We start from the raw sequence: 16,232 nt of genomic DNA on the forward strand, positions 1-16,232 counted from the left end.
CAGTAGGCAAATTAGAGCAAACTGTGCAGCATTTCTCGGATGCGTATGATCAAGTGCTGGCTACAATGAAAACACATTCTTCAGAGATAGCTGCTTTGAAAAAGAAGGTCGAAGAAGCTGAGGTAAACAATGGTAAAGAAGAAATCTCTAAACTGCGACAGCAAGTTAACCAAATTGAGCAGTATAGCAGGCACCACAATCTGGAAATTCATGGTATTCCGCACAGTGACAATGAAGTACTGCTTGACAAAGTAAACAACTTAGCGAAAACACTGCAACTTGCTGAACTGTCTCGAGCAGATGTTGAACGTATGCATAGGCTTCCACCCAAACCAGGCAAAGAACCTGTAGTACTCGTCCGTTTTGTATCCCGTGTCATGCGGGATGAATGGATGACAAAAAAGAATGATTTGAAAGCAAGGAAATAGAATGTTTACTTCCTTGATAATCTGACGCCAGAAAACAAGAAGCTTCTGTGGGAAATGAAGCTACGATGTCAGGAGAAGCATTACCAATTCGCTTGGCATAGGGACGGCAAACTGTTCGTGCGCAGGGCTCAGGGCGAGCGCGCAATCCGTATTGCATGCGAAGCTGATTTATCTCTGATACGCTGACTTTCTCGTGCCTTCTGGGCGTTACAGATTACTTTTTCTCATGGCGGGTACATGTGCATCAGCTTACTATGACAGTTCTTTATTTACATCTGCCATAAATGCTTCATTTTTTCTTAAAGATAACAAGCTATCTATCTTTCATTTAAATGCTAGGAGCATGAAAAATAAATATATGGAAACGGAAACTTATTTGGAATCTTTAGAACATAAATTCGAAGTCCTAGCTTTTACTGAGACGTGGTTCACAAGCGCGGATGATATTGTTCAGTTTGATGGTTATAAATGTGAAGGTGTTTATCGTAAACACCGCCGTGGTGGAGGTACTTCACTTTATTTGAAAAACGATCTGTCCTACGAGCTGCTGTGCGAATTCTCGTGCGTTACTGATTCCTATGAGTGTATTGCTGTAAAATGTTGTAAATATTTTATTGCATCAGTGTACCGTCCTCCTTCAGGTGATCTTGATGATTTCATTGAATTCATTACCAAAATATTGGAATATGCTTCTGATCTGAGTTTCCCGGTTGTTTTGGTTGGCGATATGAACATTAACTTATTATTACCTACTGCTCACACACAACAATTCATTGACGTACTGCATTCTTATAATTGCACTAACACAATTTGTTCGCCAACCAGAATAACGCCAGATTCTGAATCATTAATTGATATATGTATAACGAACCACGATCCAAATGATGTTTTTTCGGGAATTCTCACCTCTGATTTAAGTGATCATTTGCCGGTATTTTGTTTTTTGCCACGACATGAAAACAAAAGAAGGTGTTTTCGAAGTCAACTTTCTTTCTGTCGCCACTTTAGCGATGAGAATATGAGTTCCTTTCGCTCCATGATAGAGAATACAGACTGGTCTACAGTGTATAGCGAAAATGATCCGAATATTTCGTATGATACGTTTATTCAGATAATAAAATCGTGTTATGATGCTGCTTTCCCACTACAACAAATGAAGACCTACAAGAAAGCTAGGAAGCCGTGGGTAACTCGAGAGATGTATAAAAGAATGCAGAAACGTGACAAATTATTTGATACATTTATTCGGTACAGGGATCTTGCGATACTAAATGAATACAAGAAAATAAGAAACAAGTTGACTTCAGACCTCAAAAAAGCTAGAAACAGGTATTACGAACATATGTTTTCTACGGTATCAAACAATCCAAAGAAATTATGGAATGCAGTTCGCAGGTTAAAAGGAACCCAGTATAACACAAACCCGAATACTCTAACGATTGGTGACACTGAATACAGTGAAACTTCCTTGGCCAATAAATTCAACGATCATTTTTTACTTGGTGGTGGGTCATCCCACTCTAGTGGTTCATTACTGCCACCTGAAATATTTCTAAACCACGAGACTTCCAATTCTATCTTCCTATCACCCTGCACTGAAACGGAAGTGTATTCCGTTCTTAAGGCTTTAAAAAAAGATACTGCAGCAGGGACTGATGACATAAAAGCAGGACCAATCATATCTGTTGCTGATGTTGTCTCGGCTCCATTATGCCATATCTGTAACAGTGCTTTCGTGAATGGTATTTTCCCCGATTCTATGAAAATTGCCAAAGTGATTGTATTGCATAAGGGAGGCTCTGTCGCTGATTTAAATAATTATAGACCGATATCCATACTACCTCTTTTCTCAAAAGTGTTGGAACGACTCGTAAAGTGCAGACTAACTAAATTTCTAGATAAAAACCGCGCCCTTGTGGACCAACAGTTTGGCTTCCGTGAACACAGATCTACTGAAATGGCACTTGTTAAGATCAAAGAAAAACTCCTTAGTAACATCGAGAACAAACTATATACGGTTGGTCTTTTCCTGGATATTAGAAAAGCTTTCGACTCCATTGAACACACTATCCTATTTAATAAACTGTCATACTACGGAGTTCGCGGAGTGGCCCTGAAACTGATTCAGGATTACTTCACTACCAGACAACAATATACGTGTTATAATGGGTTTTGTTCACACAAGAAAGAAATTGCACTCGGTGTCCCTCAAGGGTCAATTTTGGGTCCCCTGTTCTTTATTCTATACGTAAACGATATTGTAAACATACCGCTTACTCCAGACATAGTCTTGTATGCTGACGACACAAGTTTGTTTTTCTCAGGTGACAGTCTACGAGTGCTAGAAATTACAGCTAATAATTGGTTAGATCAACTTTTAGTTTGGTTATCAGCAAACCACCTGCAGTTAAACGTCAATAAAACAAAATATGTGGTTTTTAAGCCTAGAAATAGGCCTGATGACTGTGCTTTTTGTGTAAAGTTCAATAGTTGTGTAATCGAGCGGACTTCAGCTTTTAAATTTTTAGGTGTGCTTTTTGATGAGAACCTGAGTTTTACACCTCATGTAACGAAGATTCATTCTAGCATTTGTAGGTCAATAGGCATATTGTGTAAAATTAGATACCTTGTTCCTACTTGGTTGAAACGCCGTCTGTATTATGCTTTAATTCAGTCTCATCTTAGTTATTGCCTGTTGGTATGGGGGACTACATTCCAATCAAACTTGGATCGATTGATATGTCTCCAAAAACAAGCAGTTCGCTGTGTTGAGAACCTTGGACCCCGCGATCACACGGCACCTTTTTTCACAAAGCATGCACTTTTAAAAATTAATCAACTGTACGAACTTAAGCTCGCTATATACATACGAGGCGAACTCCTGAAAAATTCACTCATTCTTTATCAAAACCACCTCTCAAGCTACACCCAATACAATTTCAGGCATGACCATATTAGAGTTCCATTTTGCAGGACGAACTACGGTAGAAAACAACTAGCATACTTAGTCCCATCCTTCATAAATGCACATCCTAACACGATCACTATAGCGCAGAACTTCAGATCATTAAACTGCTTTAAAAGTGCCATGAAAAAATATTTGCTTTCCCTTTCCGATTGACATTGTGCTAATTGGTTTTTGTGTGTTTTACGTACAATTATTTTAAGTGCGTTTCATTTTGTGCTTGTAAATATATAAATTTTTTTTCGTGTTCATATTACTCTGTTGATCCTAAACTATCTCTACTTGGAAAGTTGTATAGTGATTGTTGAATTTGATGCACGTATGTTTGCAATGTATGCTATGTATGTCTAATCCACGCTATTGATATGTGTGTATACTATCTGTATGTTATATGCTACCGCACTGTTGAGCAATGTATGGGTGACAGGGCCTTAGTCAGGCAGACAATGTACTGCCTTTAGCCTTGCCATCCAAGACCTTCACTGTGTCTAAATCAATGCTGCATAAATAAAAATAAATTACAGCTACGGAGCTTCGCCTGGATCGTCCGTATAATTGTTGTTGCAGTAAAACGAGCGATACGTTTATTCGCGAACGTGCCATGGTACACACACTCACCCATATCTAATTGCTTTTAGCGACTTCAAAGTCACATAGCTGTAGCTCTACAAGTTGTTGAGCATGTACGAAAGTGAACTTAGGTAATCAATTCGTTTGCCCTTGTTCAAACTAAATTGTTCCATACCTACTTAGGACACGCAACATTCTGTCCAGTGGTGCCCACCTTTTGGTCGCACCGCATGTAGCGAGGAGTGACTATCAAGAGTTCTACCGAGGCATCTTAATGTTCCAAATGAAAACAATATTTATCCTAAAGATTTCTCAAACGCAATACTAATTACCTAGCTTTACGTATTTCAACATGTTATCTAATAAATATTACATTCTGGCACAGTAATCAATATTACAAATGTTCTGCAATCCTTCCCATTGATGAGTACTTATTTATGCTTTTCTCGGTGGCTGCACTTCACCCGCTAACAAGTTAGTTATGGCTTGGTGCATGACGCGCACGCATAATTTGGAACTAACTCGATCGTTATCGCTGATATTATCTGGTATGCCTTTTATCGCCAAAGTTTGTGCAAACTTATTGTATGCGCAATGCGAATTGTGAAGTATTTTTGAAGGCCACGTGGGCATCAGCGATTACGCTTGATCGTTCGACTAGTCATGTATTAAAAACGCGATGCACTTGACCCGTAGGTGGAATTTTGATGATTGCCGACTGTGCTCGCTGCTATCGTTACGCTTCGAGTGGCACTGTGTCCTGTGGGCACAGGTTCGCCCAATAAGATGTTCGTTTCGTGATTGAAATTTTTGCTATACCACGGGCGTCAGCGTTAGCAGGACGTGACAGTATTAATGACTGTACTATTGGTCTATTGAAGCCAGTACGTTACCACAAAGTGTACAATGAACAAAATTGTTTTAGTTGATTTTATTCAGCTACTATTTTGACCAAAGTCTAATCCTTCAAATATCAATCGTTGTTTTCAAGCAATAGTCGGTTTCGCAGTTGTGTAATTTGTGTGTATGGTGTGCGTACCTGTCCAATAGACGGTGGATAAGTACAATGTGCGTATCTGCCCGAACGACGTGTGATATACAAGCGCAGGGCTGTTTTCTAGCTGCAGAAAGCAGCTTTCTGCCCACCGTCCATTCTTTGTGATATTGGAACTCTATACCATGAAGAAAAATAAATCTGTGTTTGAAATTTATGATTTCAGCTATGGATCGCCACTGAAATGGTCAATCGTCGTCTGCACATACATAAGTCGGGCCGTATTCGCCAAAAAAGTACAGAAATTCTGAGAATCGCCTACCAATGCGTAAGCGTTGGTTGGCTCGGCTGCGACTTCGTTTTCGCTCAGTTTTGCTTACTTGCTTTTCCTAGCTTATGCGCGTCTACCCATGGCCTTTCCGGTGGCGAAGAATGCTTAGGCTGTAGTAGACAACCGTCAGATTTTCTCTCCGCATCTGGCCTTTTCTGTGGAATCGCATCAATTAAGCCGGCACGCTAGGCACGAGCGTGCCTTGACGGAGCTGAGCGGTTGAAAGCGAACGTCAGCTGCCGCAGTAGCGCGTGAGGCTTTGCGTGAGGGGAGAGTACATCGCCGCGACGCCATGTCACTCTCGCAAGCCTGCCTTATGCGCACGTTCCTCGTCCACACAAGCTCTCGCCTGAGTGCGCCTCGGTAAGGCCCAGTGAAAACGACTCAAGCGTCTTAGCGCGTTTGCTTGCCTGCAAGGCGTTCCTAACTGGAAGGACGTTAAGCAGCGTTAAGTTGGACATTTGGGCCCCACCAAAATAACTAGTTGGCCTACACCCAAATTTCATGTTGGCCATGCCTCCCATTTCAGTTGTGGAACTCAAATTCGAAGTGGGCCCACCCCCTAATTTCAATTGGGCCACCCCCCAGCCCCAAACTTCTGTTTCACCCTACCCCAAATTACAGTTGGCCTATCCTCAAACCTAAGTTGAACTGCTCCGTAATTTCATGTTGGCCCACCCCCCAATTTCATTTGGCCCATGTTCAAATTTCAAGTTGGTCCACCCACTTACTCCCAGTTGGTCCAAGCCCTAACATAATTTTGCTCGCCCCCAAATTGGCCCGCCCACCAACCACAGATTTCAACCTGGCCTACCCCCCGGTATAATGTGGGCCATGTCCAAATGTAAAGTTTGCCCACATCCAAATTTTAAGTTGGCCCACCTCCTAATCTATGTTAGCACAAACCACATTATCGATGCATATTTACGCACTTATAACGAACAAATGTCTTTACTTTCCAAATTACGCATTCTTGTGCATATTCAAGGCATTACGCTCTTCGCGTGACAGGGCTGGGGAGGTCATCAAGGAAATCTTACGCATTAAAAATGTACTTACATTGAAGTTATTCGCAAACATAGTAATGCATGTCAATCACGGTGTTGTGCATACCACTAACTAAAGCCGGCTGACGACTGACACTCAAGCTGTCACATGTATCGCGTTGCTATGTGTTAGTTTAAAAATGTAGCAAGTTGAAAATAGTGCAAGATCGTACTCACCCTCACGGACACAGTGTATGTTTTCACTGATACCTGAGCACTAAAGGTATGGCAAAAAAAAAACTAAAAGAAAACATTCAGGCAGTTCGCCTGAAGTACGTATTTTCTGGGTGTTGACTTCAGGTATAACCAAAGATGCAGAAAAAGAAGGCCCCGTATAATAAGTTGGGCCATATACGAGGCGATATTCTTAGTGATTCAGTGTGGATAAAAGTGGATCGCTAAAATCCGTGGTGTTTAATTTTGACCCAAGCTGTACATAATGAAGCTCTTGTTTTATTTGTTCCGCCAAATATATGACATACTACATGCGATTCAGTCGTACAGTGTTGTCTGCCGAGTTCGACGGGAATACGAAATTCTTGATCTTGGGGATATTATAACCTCCACCACTGCTAAATTACCACCGAAACGTTGTGTGTTTTCCTCAACTTTAAACAAAATTGGCGTGGGAAAATGACGCCGTGTTCAGAAAACATCTAGATTAGAGCGCTTTCTCAGTGAGTGGCCTTCGGAGGCTTGTCATTCACAAGAGCGGCTGGTGTAGTCCCATGAGCGCTACGGCGATGGCCATGTGCAAACGAAAGTACCGCAAGCAAACAACGTGATCAATTCAGGAAGCTTTGCGTTTCATATAACCATTGCCAATGGACAGGCTGCGATCACTTCTATTACGTCTAACATCACGATCAGTTGCGAAAACGTTGCGAAAACGTTGCCAAGTATGACGTTGCCACTTCTGAGTTTTAAGATGGAGCAAGTGGAAAATCTTTCATGTTCGTACTTGCGTTCACTAACGCAGTATATATTTGCACCGGGACCTGAACTTCGCAAGTACTGCGAGAACAAAACTAAAAAAAAAACATTCAGGTAGTTTGCGTCAAGTAGTTATCTTGTGTCTGTTGATTCCAGGTATAACAAATAATATTGGGAGAAAACAAGGCCCGATATTTTCAGTGGGGCCATATATGGGGCCATATCTTAAGCTCCATATTCTTAGTAACAGAGTGGGGATAGAACTGCATGGCGAAAAACGCGCGCCGTGGAGTTTTGACGCTCGCAGTACATAATAAAGGATTCTGGTTTACGCTGGAGGCGTAAACTCTGTGCTGCTAAGCCCTAAAAAAAGTTGACGGCTGCGTTGATTGATGTTTGCATTGTGTTCTGCTTGGGAAAGACGTCATACAAATACTTTCTTACCGACTGTGTACTCCCGACGGCAGCAGGTTAGCAACAAGCAAACACCACCGACCTATTTTTATGCCCCTGCAGGAGAAATATATCTCCTAGCGACCTCCAGTAACTTCTGCCTTGCACTAGCTGATTCCAAGCTGCGCCTACAAATTTTCTTATTTCAACCACCTAACTATATTTCTAGCATCCTTGACTGCGCTTCTCTTCCCTTGGCACCCATTTTGTAACTCCAATGATTCACCGGTTGTCTGCCCAGCTCGGGGCAGAAGACGAAGTGCTTGCGAGCCAGAAAGCTATTTCTCTAGCTCAGCTGCTTTATCGGATTTCTGTGCATACCTCAGCAGAGCCGCCATTCGTTGTGGCACGAATGGAGGTTGACCTCCCCACGCCTCTCCTGGGGATGGCGACTTCAGAGGTGGCTGCGTCTAGAAACTCGACAGGCCTCCAGAGTGACACCGATGGTGGCGATAGCAGTGTCTACTTGCTTTGCAAATGGGAGCTTACCGATGACGACTTGCAGCTTGTGAGCAGCCACAAGGTGAAACGAAGAAAGACTAAGGCCTATCTGCCTCCAAGCACGTCGATTGTAGGACCAGAATCGTGCTGTAGAATCGTGCTGTAGCCAGCACGATTCTATTTGTACCCGAACACGCTACCGAAAACTTGAGGCGACTCAAGAGGGAATGTTTCTTTGTAATTTTTGAAGCAGTGACGCCAAATAAATTCACGGGTGTCAGAGTCAACACACGAAATAATGCCTTAGCTATTGACGTTTTGTATGAGACTACGCTGAGCACTTTGAGCAAACTTACGGAACATGGCGGCATGAAGGTTCACTAGTATATTTCTCTCGACAGTGGCTCCACTACTGGTGCCATCTACGACGTGAATGTCTGCGTCCCCAGCGCTGACTTGCTGGTTCTAGTGAAGCCACCTGTTGATTGCTTCGCCATAACTCATGTGTCTCCCTTCGGTGCATCCCTCTGTGGGAAGGCCATATTAAAAGGCAATTCTCTTCCGTCACACGTCAAAGTGGCCCGCTTTAGACAACCAAGCTACCATTTATGCCGAGGCCACTCCAATGTCGTAATTTCATGAGGCTATTACACGTGAGCGCCCTGTGCTAAAACACGAGATTTTCCTCGCGCTGCGCAGAGTCCTACGCTGCAGCCACAGTTCTCAAGTACTCCACTTGCCTTGGTTACACATGATACTTCCTTAAAGGACTGCCGCCAAAATGTAGAAGGAAAGGATGGTCTTGTAGGAGGTGGCGAGACACCGGTAAAAAAGTGCCGATGCCTCTGTGAAGAGTGCCCCACATCCAACGACTTTTCCTCTGCTCCCTAGGACTAGCGGAGTCGACTCTGTTTAACAAAGTCATGCCGGAGAACATTAATACTGAAGCTCGCCCCGCGTTGCCACAGTTACAGCCGCCGCCGCACCTGAAGCGATAGACGAAGCTACAGCTGATGCCAAAGCTGAAGTCACAGCCGGTGAAACAGCCGATGCCACCGCCGTAGCCTCATCAAACGATACAGCGCATCGCGGCATAGCCCACAGCGTCTACTCCCGACAAAGTGCCCGAAGACCAGCAAGAGGTTGTGATGCTTCGTTTCCTCGTGAATGCCCTCGCACACTCGTAAGCAAGCTGTGAAGTTAGTCAGTGCGAAGTGCCGTGCGTGTGCTGGATGCTCGTAATCCAGTGCTCGCCAGTCTCGAGTAAGCCCCATGGCTCACGTGCCGTTTCCTATTCGCAGAGCGACCACTGGTCCTTTGGTCATCCCAGATTTCCTCAACGTAAATCCCCAACTACGAGAATTGACTTTGATGTCATGGCGCTTCACTGCACGCAGAGTGTTCGCCCTCATCCTCTTGTGTTTTTCCATTTTAGCTTTCTCTTATTACCAGCGTAGGATGGCGAATTCTACATTCGTATGGTTGACCCCACTACCTTTCCTCTCCTTGCTTTCTTTATCTCTGCCCACTGCGTCCTTTCCTCTTAATGTCAATATTATTATTGCCACGTGCACCTATTTACCATTTTCTCAGCGACTGCATTTCACCCGGTAACAGCACCCTCAGCGTAAGACGTGCCAGCATATTTGGATCTTACTCAAAAGTTATCGTTGATTCCATATGTTGTGTCTGTTGTCGCCGAGCCATGTGTAGTCTTATGGTATGCGCGATGCGAATTGCGAAGCATTATCTGTAAGGCACGCGCATATCATCGATTGCGCTGGAACTTTCAACATGTCATATATAAAAGCCGACGAACTTGACCCACTGGTCAAATTTTCGACGATTGCCGACTTAGCTCGCCGCTATTGTTGTGCTTGAGCGTTACTTCTTTTTCTGGGCACAAGTTCGGCCAATAAAGGGTTAAATTTGTAACTGATATTTTTACACTGCGTCATTCTTCACCGTTATGGCAACCTGACAATATCAACCACCTCCGTTTGCTCACTAAACCTTAACTAAAAGTTACGCCCGCATGTTTGCAGCGAAGCTGTTTATGCGGACCCTCTGCCGTTGTTGTCGGACTTGAAGTAGTCCACGTGAAATAGCGGGAGAGAAAAAGAAGAGCTCAACAAGGCGAGAGGGTTCGGAGTGACCTCTTTCCCCTTGTGATAATGCTATCTTATACGCGAGTCTGATAAGATTGTCTCAGGACGCGTTTTCGGCGATCGAGCCAGATCGGCATCGTATTTATCGACGATTGATTCCACCCTGGCTGTCCAGTACGCCCGTGATAGGGCTAGGAGGCTTGACCTCCCGGTCCCAACATGGGACTAGCCTGGCAGGTGGCAACACCTTGTACAGGACAAGAATAAAGTTTTTTCCTCCTCCTCCATTCCACCCTGCCGCGAAATAAACAAACGTTATGCTGGCAGTTTGCGGCCAACGAGCAGTGCCCAGTGATTGGAACGCGACACCCGGCGACATCAATTGTCAAACCAATCCATTCAATCGTCAAAACGATAGCAGCGCCGGCGTCGCCAGTAGTGCATGGGCCTTGTTCCCAATATACGGAGCTTTGTATTAGTGGTTCCACACATTCCATCCCAGCTAGAACTATAGGAAGACCACGAGTAGTGCGTAGTCCCGAGGAAGAAGCTGCCTACCGCGAGCGTCAGCGAGAGCTGGCCCTGAACGGGCTCGTCATCGTAGGGCCGAGCCCGAGCTGCGCCACGTATATCAGCGCCCACGCAGAAACCTCACGCGCAAAAAAAGAAAAAGAAAAAAAGGAAAACAAAAAACAGCGAGAACCAAACAAACAAAAAAAAAAAGGCACGGCTAAAGCTTGCTCACCACGTGAAGCACGCAAAAGCGGAAATGAGGCGTAAGAATGGTGAAACAAAAGATTTACAATACGGACTGCTTGCGAAGTTTGACATGCATGGTGTAACACTCGGTGTAACACAGTTTCGCTGTTTGACCATCTTCACGGACTGGAAGGGGTGGTAATTTTTTTTCATTTCATGGCTCCTTGCGCTATTCTTCACTTTTTCACAAGCTTCTTTGTTAACTTCCACGTTTCTTCCTTTGTGTTATTGCTGGCACAGTGCCATGATTGCGCTCCACATTTCAACGACAGCGGTAAGCTCATGGTCATGGTTTGCCTGCGGTGTGTGTTTCGATGAATCTTTCTTATTCATTCAATTCAGTCAGTTAGTCAGTCAGTCGGTCGGTCGGTCGGTCGGTCGGTCGGTCGGTCGGTGGGTCGGTCGGTCACTTTCGTATTCTGCATATAAATATTTAACCCTACTAGGAGTATGATTGAATATTTATATTCTCACGCAATAGGGACGGTGCAGGAAAGAGGAGCAAAAATGCTAATGACGAAACTAGCTTTTTATTAGGTGAACTTGTGTCCACAAAAGCAGGCTGCACTCGATGAACAATGACAGCGGCGAACACAGTCGGCGATCGTCGAAACTCTAGTCTCCGGGTCAAGCGCATCGGCTTTTATACATGACTCATCGACGGCTCCAGATTAATCGCTGGTGCCCGCTTGTCTTCGAGAAAGTACTTCACAATTTGCAGCACGTAAACAATCAGAACACGAAGGTGCGGTGACCGCAGACAACGGACATAGTCATCGATAACATTTTAGAAAAGTCCGATACATGCAGGCGTTTCCTGCACTGAGCGATAAAGTTTAACATTTCGTAGCCGGTGAAAAGCGGTGACCTGATAAACAAAATAGAACACGTTTCAATATGCGGAAGTCCTCGGTTCTAGGTCGGAGTCCTCAATCAGTTGTTGCAATTCGTGCTCAGCGTTGCTGAACAAGACAGTGTCATCAGCAGGTTGAATGTTGTTCAGATATTCGTCGTTGATCCCGATTCCAAGTCTTTCCCAGTCTAATAACTTGCATAACTTGCAAGAAATTATTATCATTAGAGAGATTGTGTCCCCTTGCCTGACACCTATCTTGACAAGTGTATTTCTACTACTGCAGAATTAAGGAACGAATTAGCAGCAAATACATGAGGCAAATCACGTCGTAAGCTTAACAAACACAGATATAATAATTTTCGAAAGTCAATAACTGATTCTGAACTGTGCTGCTATTAATGCGAATAGCATTCTTTACGTAGAATATCATTCCTTGCTTCGTCGTGTTGTCTCCGTCGTACCATCGTCGTAATTCCCGTTTTTCCCCTCTGGTGGACGTCATACCATCGTCGTCGCGCCACTGTTGTCTTGCCGTCGTTGTCATCTCATTGCCCTCATGCCCTCGTCGTCACCTTTTCATCACTATGCCATCATCATAATTTAAGAATCGACATCTGATTGTCGTCATGCCGTCGTCGTTATACACCTTCGTCATTCCATCTACATTTTCCTTCTTCGTCATTCCATCATCTCTGCGTCAGCTTCATGCAGTTATCGTCATGCCTTTATGCTCAAGGACGACCTTGCCAAGCGGGTGCCCTTGAGTAGATATAGGGTGCCCTTGAGAGAGGTACCCGAGCTATTTCTTCCCTTCATAGATTCCACTGCTACCAGCGACTGCGTTACCACTCCAATGACGCCCATTATTTTATTACAAGACTGCAATAAACTACCGTTAACCTGTTCTGCACATTACATGATCTACTCAGCTGAGCAATTTAATCTTACCTATAGCATCAGCTACTCAGCTCTGTATTATAATTCTTGCTGCCGTGCTTGTACCCCTAAGCTTTATTCTTTTGCTTTCTGTCGTTCGTAGCACGTTCCCTAGCTTCGTCTGGTATTCATTCGTTAAATTTCAACATCTGACCCCATAGGTGTCCCCACGTGCAAAATACTGCACTGCCGTACTTTATAAAAGGCTAATGGTAAGGCGGCCTTTCGCAACATTCGAGCCCCCTTTTCTCTTGCCATTCGCTTTATAATTTATTTTCATGCATATTGATGGTAACAAAAATATATTCATAAAAATGTCTGCCAACACGGACTTAATCTCCTTTCTATCATTGCCTTTTAACCGCCTCTAGATCCCTCATGGCGTCTGAAGCAAAATATTTCTGTTCACAACAAAATTTTTGTTTGTCATCCGTTACTGCCACTGGCCTAATTTGTGTATGACACTTGCTTCAGCCGTGTGAACATGGGAGAAGCAAATAAAAGCGAGGGGATTAAGTGTTATTCACCGTAAGTTAGACAGCATTAGCATTCCTAACCAACTTCAACCACTTTTGTTGCATCAACCTAGCCTCTTTTCGCCACCTTTTCAATGAAAAAGAAATCCTTAACGATTTCTCCGGTGATGAACAGAATGGAATCCCAGTCTGACACTCTCGCGCTGCGCCACGAATGTCCGCAGGTGGTGGCGAATCAGTTGTTAGCTTTAGCACGCACCGGCTTGCCACGCATCTCGGAGACCACGCAAAAAGAGGAGAATTCGGCGTGGACATTAGCGCGCGTACCGCTAGATTGCGTCGCGTGTCCAGAGGGAAGCGCGAGGAAGAGCGGCTGGAGTAAGCGGCTGATACATGACGCCTTTCGGCGATGGCAGTACGATGTGTCGTTAGGTTGCTTGAATGTTACGTGCATTAACGTCGACTGTCATCGCCAGATGGGTTCTACCGGAGTTTTAATGCAATTAGAATTCTTTGCCTTCATCACACGTTTTGAGACTATCTATCTATCTATCTATCCTCTTAAGCCAACCCATTGGTCCAAGTTATCTGCCAGCATAGGCCACTAGGCACGTGCTCAGTCGGGATGGTGTGGTGGTCGTTCCATCGTCGTCATTCCAACTGGATGATCTCACTCTGGTGATGCCGTCGTCTACACTCCGTCTATGCCTACCTCATGGCTCAAGTTGCCTAGTAGCTTGGGTCACTAGGTGTGTGCTTGTGGTCACTCCATTGTCGTCATTCCAGCTTGGCCATCCGACGCTTTTCATGCCTCGTCATCACATCATAGTATTCACACACTCGTCGTGCCTTGGTTGTCACAGTCGAACGTGTCGCAATTGCGGCTATTACACCGCCTTACTCCACCTTCGCCATCCGACTCATCGTGTTATCGTCTTGACGCTATCGCCGTCATACAAGCGTCACGGTACAGTCGCCGTCCAAGGCTTTTGTCATAATACAATCCTATTGTGCTCATACTATTGTAAAGCCACCGTTGTCATTGTGTCGTCGTCATGCATTCGTTGTCATGTTGCCGTCGCGATTGTTCCATCATCTCATTATAACTTCGCCATCCGGCTGTCATCATACCGTCGTCGCCACGCTATTGTTGCCACAGAGTCGTCGTCATGTCGTCGTCGTTACGCTCTCATTTCGCCGTCGTAATCAAACAGTAAGGCTATACCATTGTAGCCATGCCGTCGTCGTCGTAGCGTCTTCGTTAATCTATCGCCGTCAAATATGTTTCTTCAATCTATCGTAATTAGGCTGTTGTCATTTAATGCCTCGTCGTCATTTAATGCCTTTCATACCCTCATCGTCATTGCGTCGTGCTCAGAAAGTCGTCATCATGCGTCCGTTGTCAGACCGCCATCGTGATACCGTTGTTTTCGCGCCATCATAGTCATTCCAGCTTCGCTATCCGGTTGTGACCATACTGCTGTCGTCACGGCATCATCATCATACTACGTTTGTAGTTGTATTAACGTCCTTCCTGCTTCGTCATGTCACTACACGGTAATCACACAGTCGTCGTCAAGCTACCATACTCACGGGTAACCTTGGCAAGCGAGTGCCATAGTAAATGTGGAACGACACCAGAGTACTTCGCATATAACCGAAGCAACTGAAGTTTCACAATGACTACTATGGATGTGAAATAAACGGCACTTCGGAACTGCACTGTGTCGCTACACTGTATGAATGGTAATCGCACTTCCGTCGACAGCCATCGTGACATGAGTTCTGCTGCAATTTGTTGTCAGCAGGGTCACCAAGCATCTCAACCAATTATTTGAAATATACATCTCTTCACCGAGATATCGCACCACCCACCACTAAGGCACGTAGTTCACGCATCCCTTATTCGTGATGTCGCGCAGCAAGATAAACTTGTTCAGCAGTGTGAGAGAACACTATGGGCACTTAAGGGACAGATAACCGTTACTAGTTTCGTCCTCTTGAGAAATACGTCACAGAGTTGGTCTTGTAAAGCCAAACTTATGCGACATAAAAAAAGCGTATCCCACGCAAATCCGTGTCCGGGACTGTTCGATCCACATAAAAGCCATAAACATAATAAACGCACTACTAATACTACAAGAACAACAACACCACCACCACCACCACCAACAACAACAACAACAACAACAACAACAACAACTACTACTACTACTACTACTACTACTACTACTACTACTACTACTACTACTACTACTACTACTACTACTACTACTACGACGACGACGACAACCCCCACCACCACCGCCATTCTATCGGTATAAATGACATATTTATGACCCCTGCAGGATGAAGGCGATGTCCAGTTGCCCCTGTCACACCAGTCGACCCCATCTTATGCCCACCCCTCCCCTCCAAGTTCCTAATTTCATCACATCATTGGTTTTCTGCCAACCTTGACTGCGCTGCCCCTTTCTTGGGACCCATTCTGTAACTCTGATATGTTACCCGTTACCTGCTGTTATAAGAGAACGAGTACGTGATATCGTTCCCGCATAACTAATGGAGCTCATTTCTAGTCTGTGAGCGAGCTCCGCTTTTTTACTCACCTCATTGCAGCCGTCGACGTCCATAGCTACTCCAGTGTTATTTCGAACGCTTCGTCGCTCCGAAAAAAAGAAGCGTCATGAATCTCTGCCGCTGATGACGTCGCTCGCAGCCTTCTCTAACACATGTACTTCACGTGTCATCGTTGTCAGACCCCGTGGTGTTTCTGCAGCCTGTGTACACCCATGCTGTGAAGCACCGCAGATCCCGGAATTAAGTAATGAGCGATGTGAGGTGGTGCGGCACAAAGACGACAAAAGCTGCAGAATTGTTTTTTGTTGTTGCGAGCGAAGTCGCTGCGAGTTTTATACGCACAAAACACAGTTCAA

At 44.6% G+C, this 16,232-nt stretch overlaps 1 protein-coding gene across 1 annotated transcript in view; it reads right to left on the reverse strand.

Moving 5' to 3' along the window:
• The window catches only part of LOC142574301 (uncharacterized), a 175,089-nt gene extending 159,074 nt beyond the window's left edge, over window positions 1-16,015 (reverse strand). The window contains exon 1 of the mRNA XM_075683419.1: window positions 15,906-16,015. Within this exon, the coding sequence (XP_075539534.1) occupies window positions 15,906-15,929 (24 nt within the window). The 5' untranslated portion in view covers window positions 15,930-16,015. The remainder of the gene's footprint in view (window positions 1-15,905) is intronic.
• Between the last annotated feature and the right edge of the window lie 217 nt (window positions 16,016-16,232).

The sequence above is a fragment of the Dermacentor variabilis genome, chromosome 3 (assembly GCF_050947875.1).
Source record: "Dermacentor variabilis isolate Ectoservices chromosome 3, ASM5094787v1, whole genome shotgun sequence".
NCBI classification, from domain to species: Eukaryota; Metazoa; Arthropoda; class Arachnida; order Ixodida; family Ixodidae; genus Dermacentor; species Dermacentor variabilis.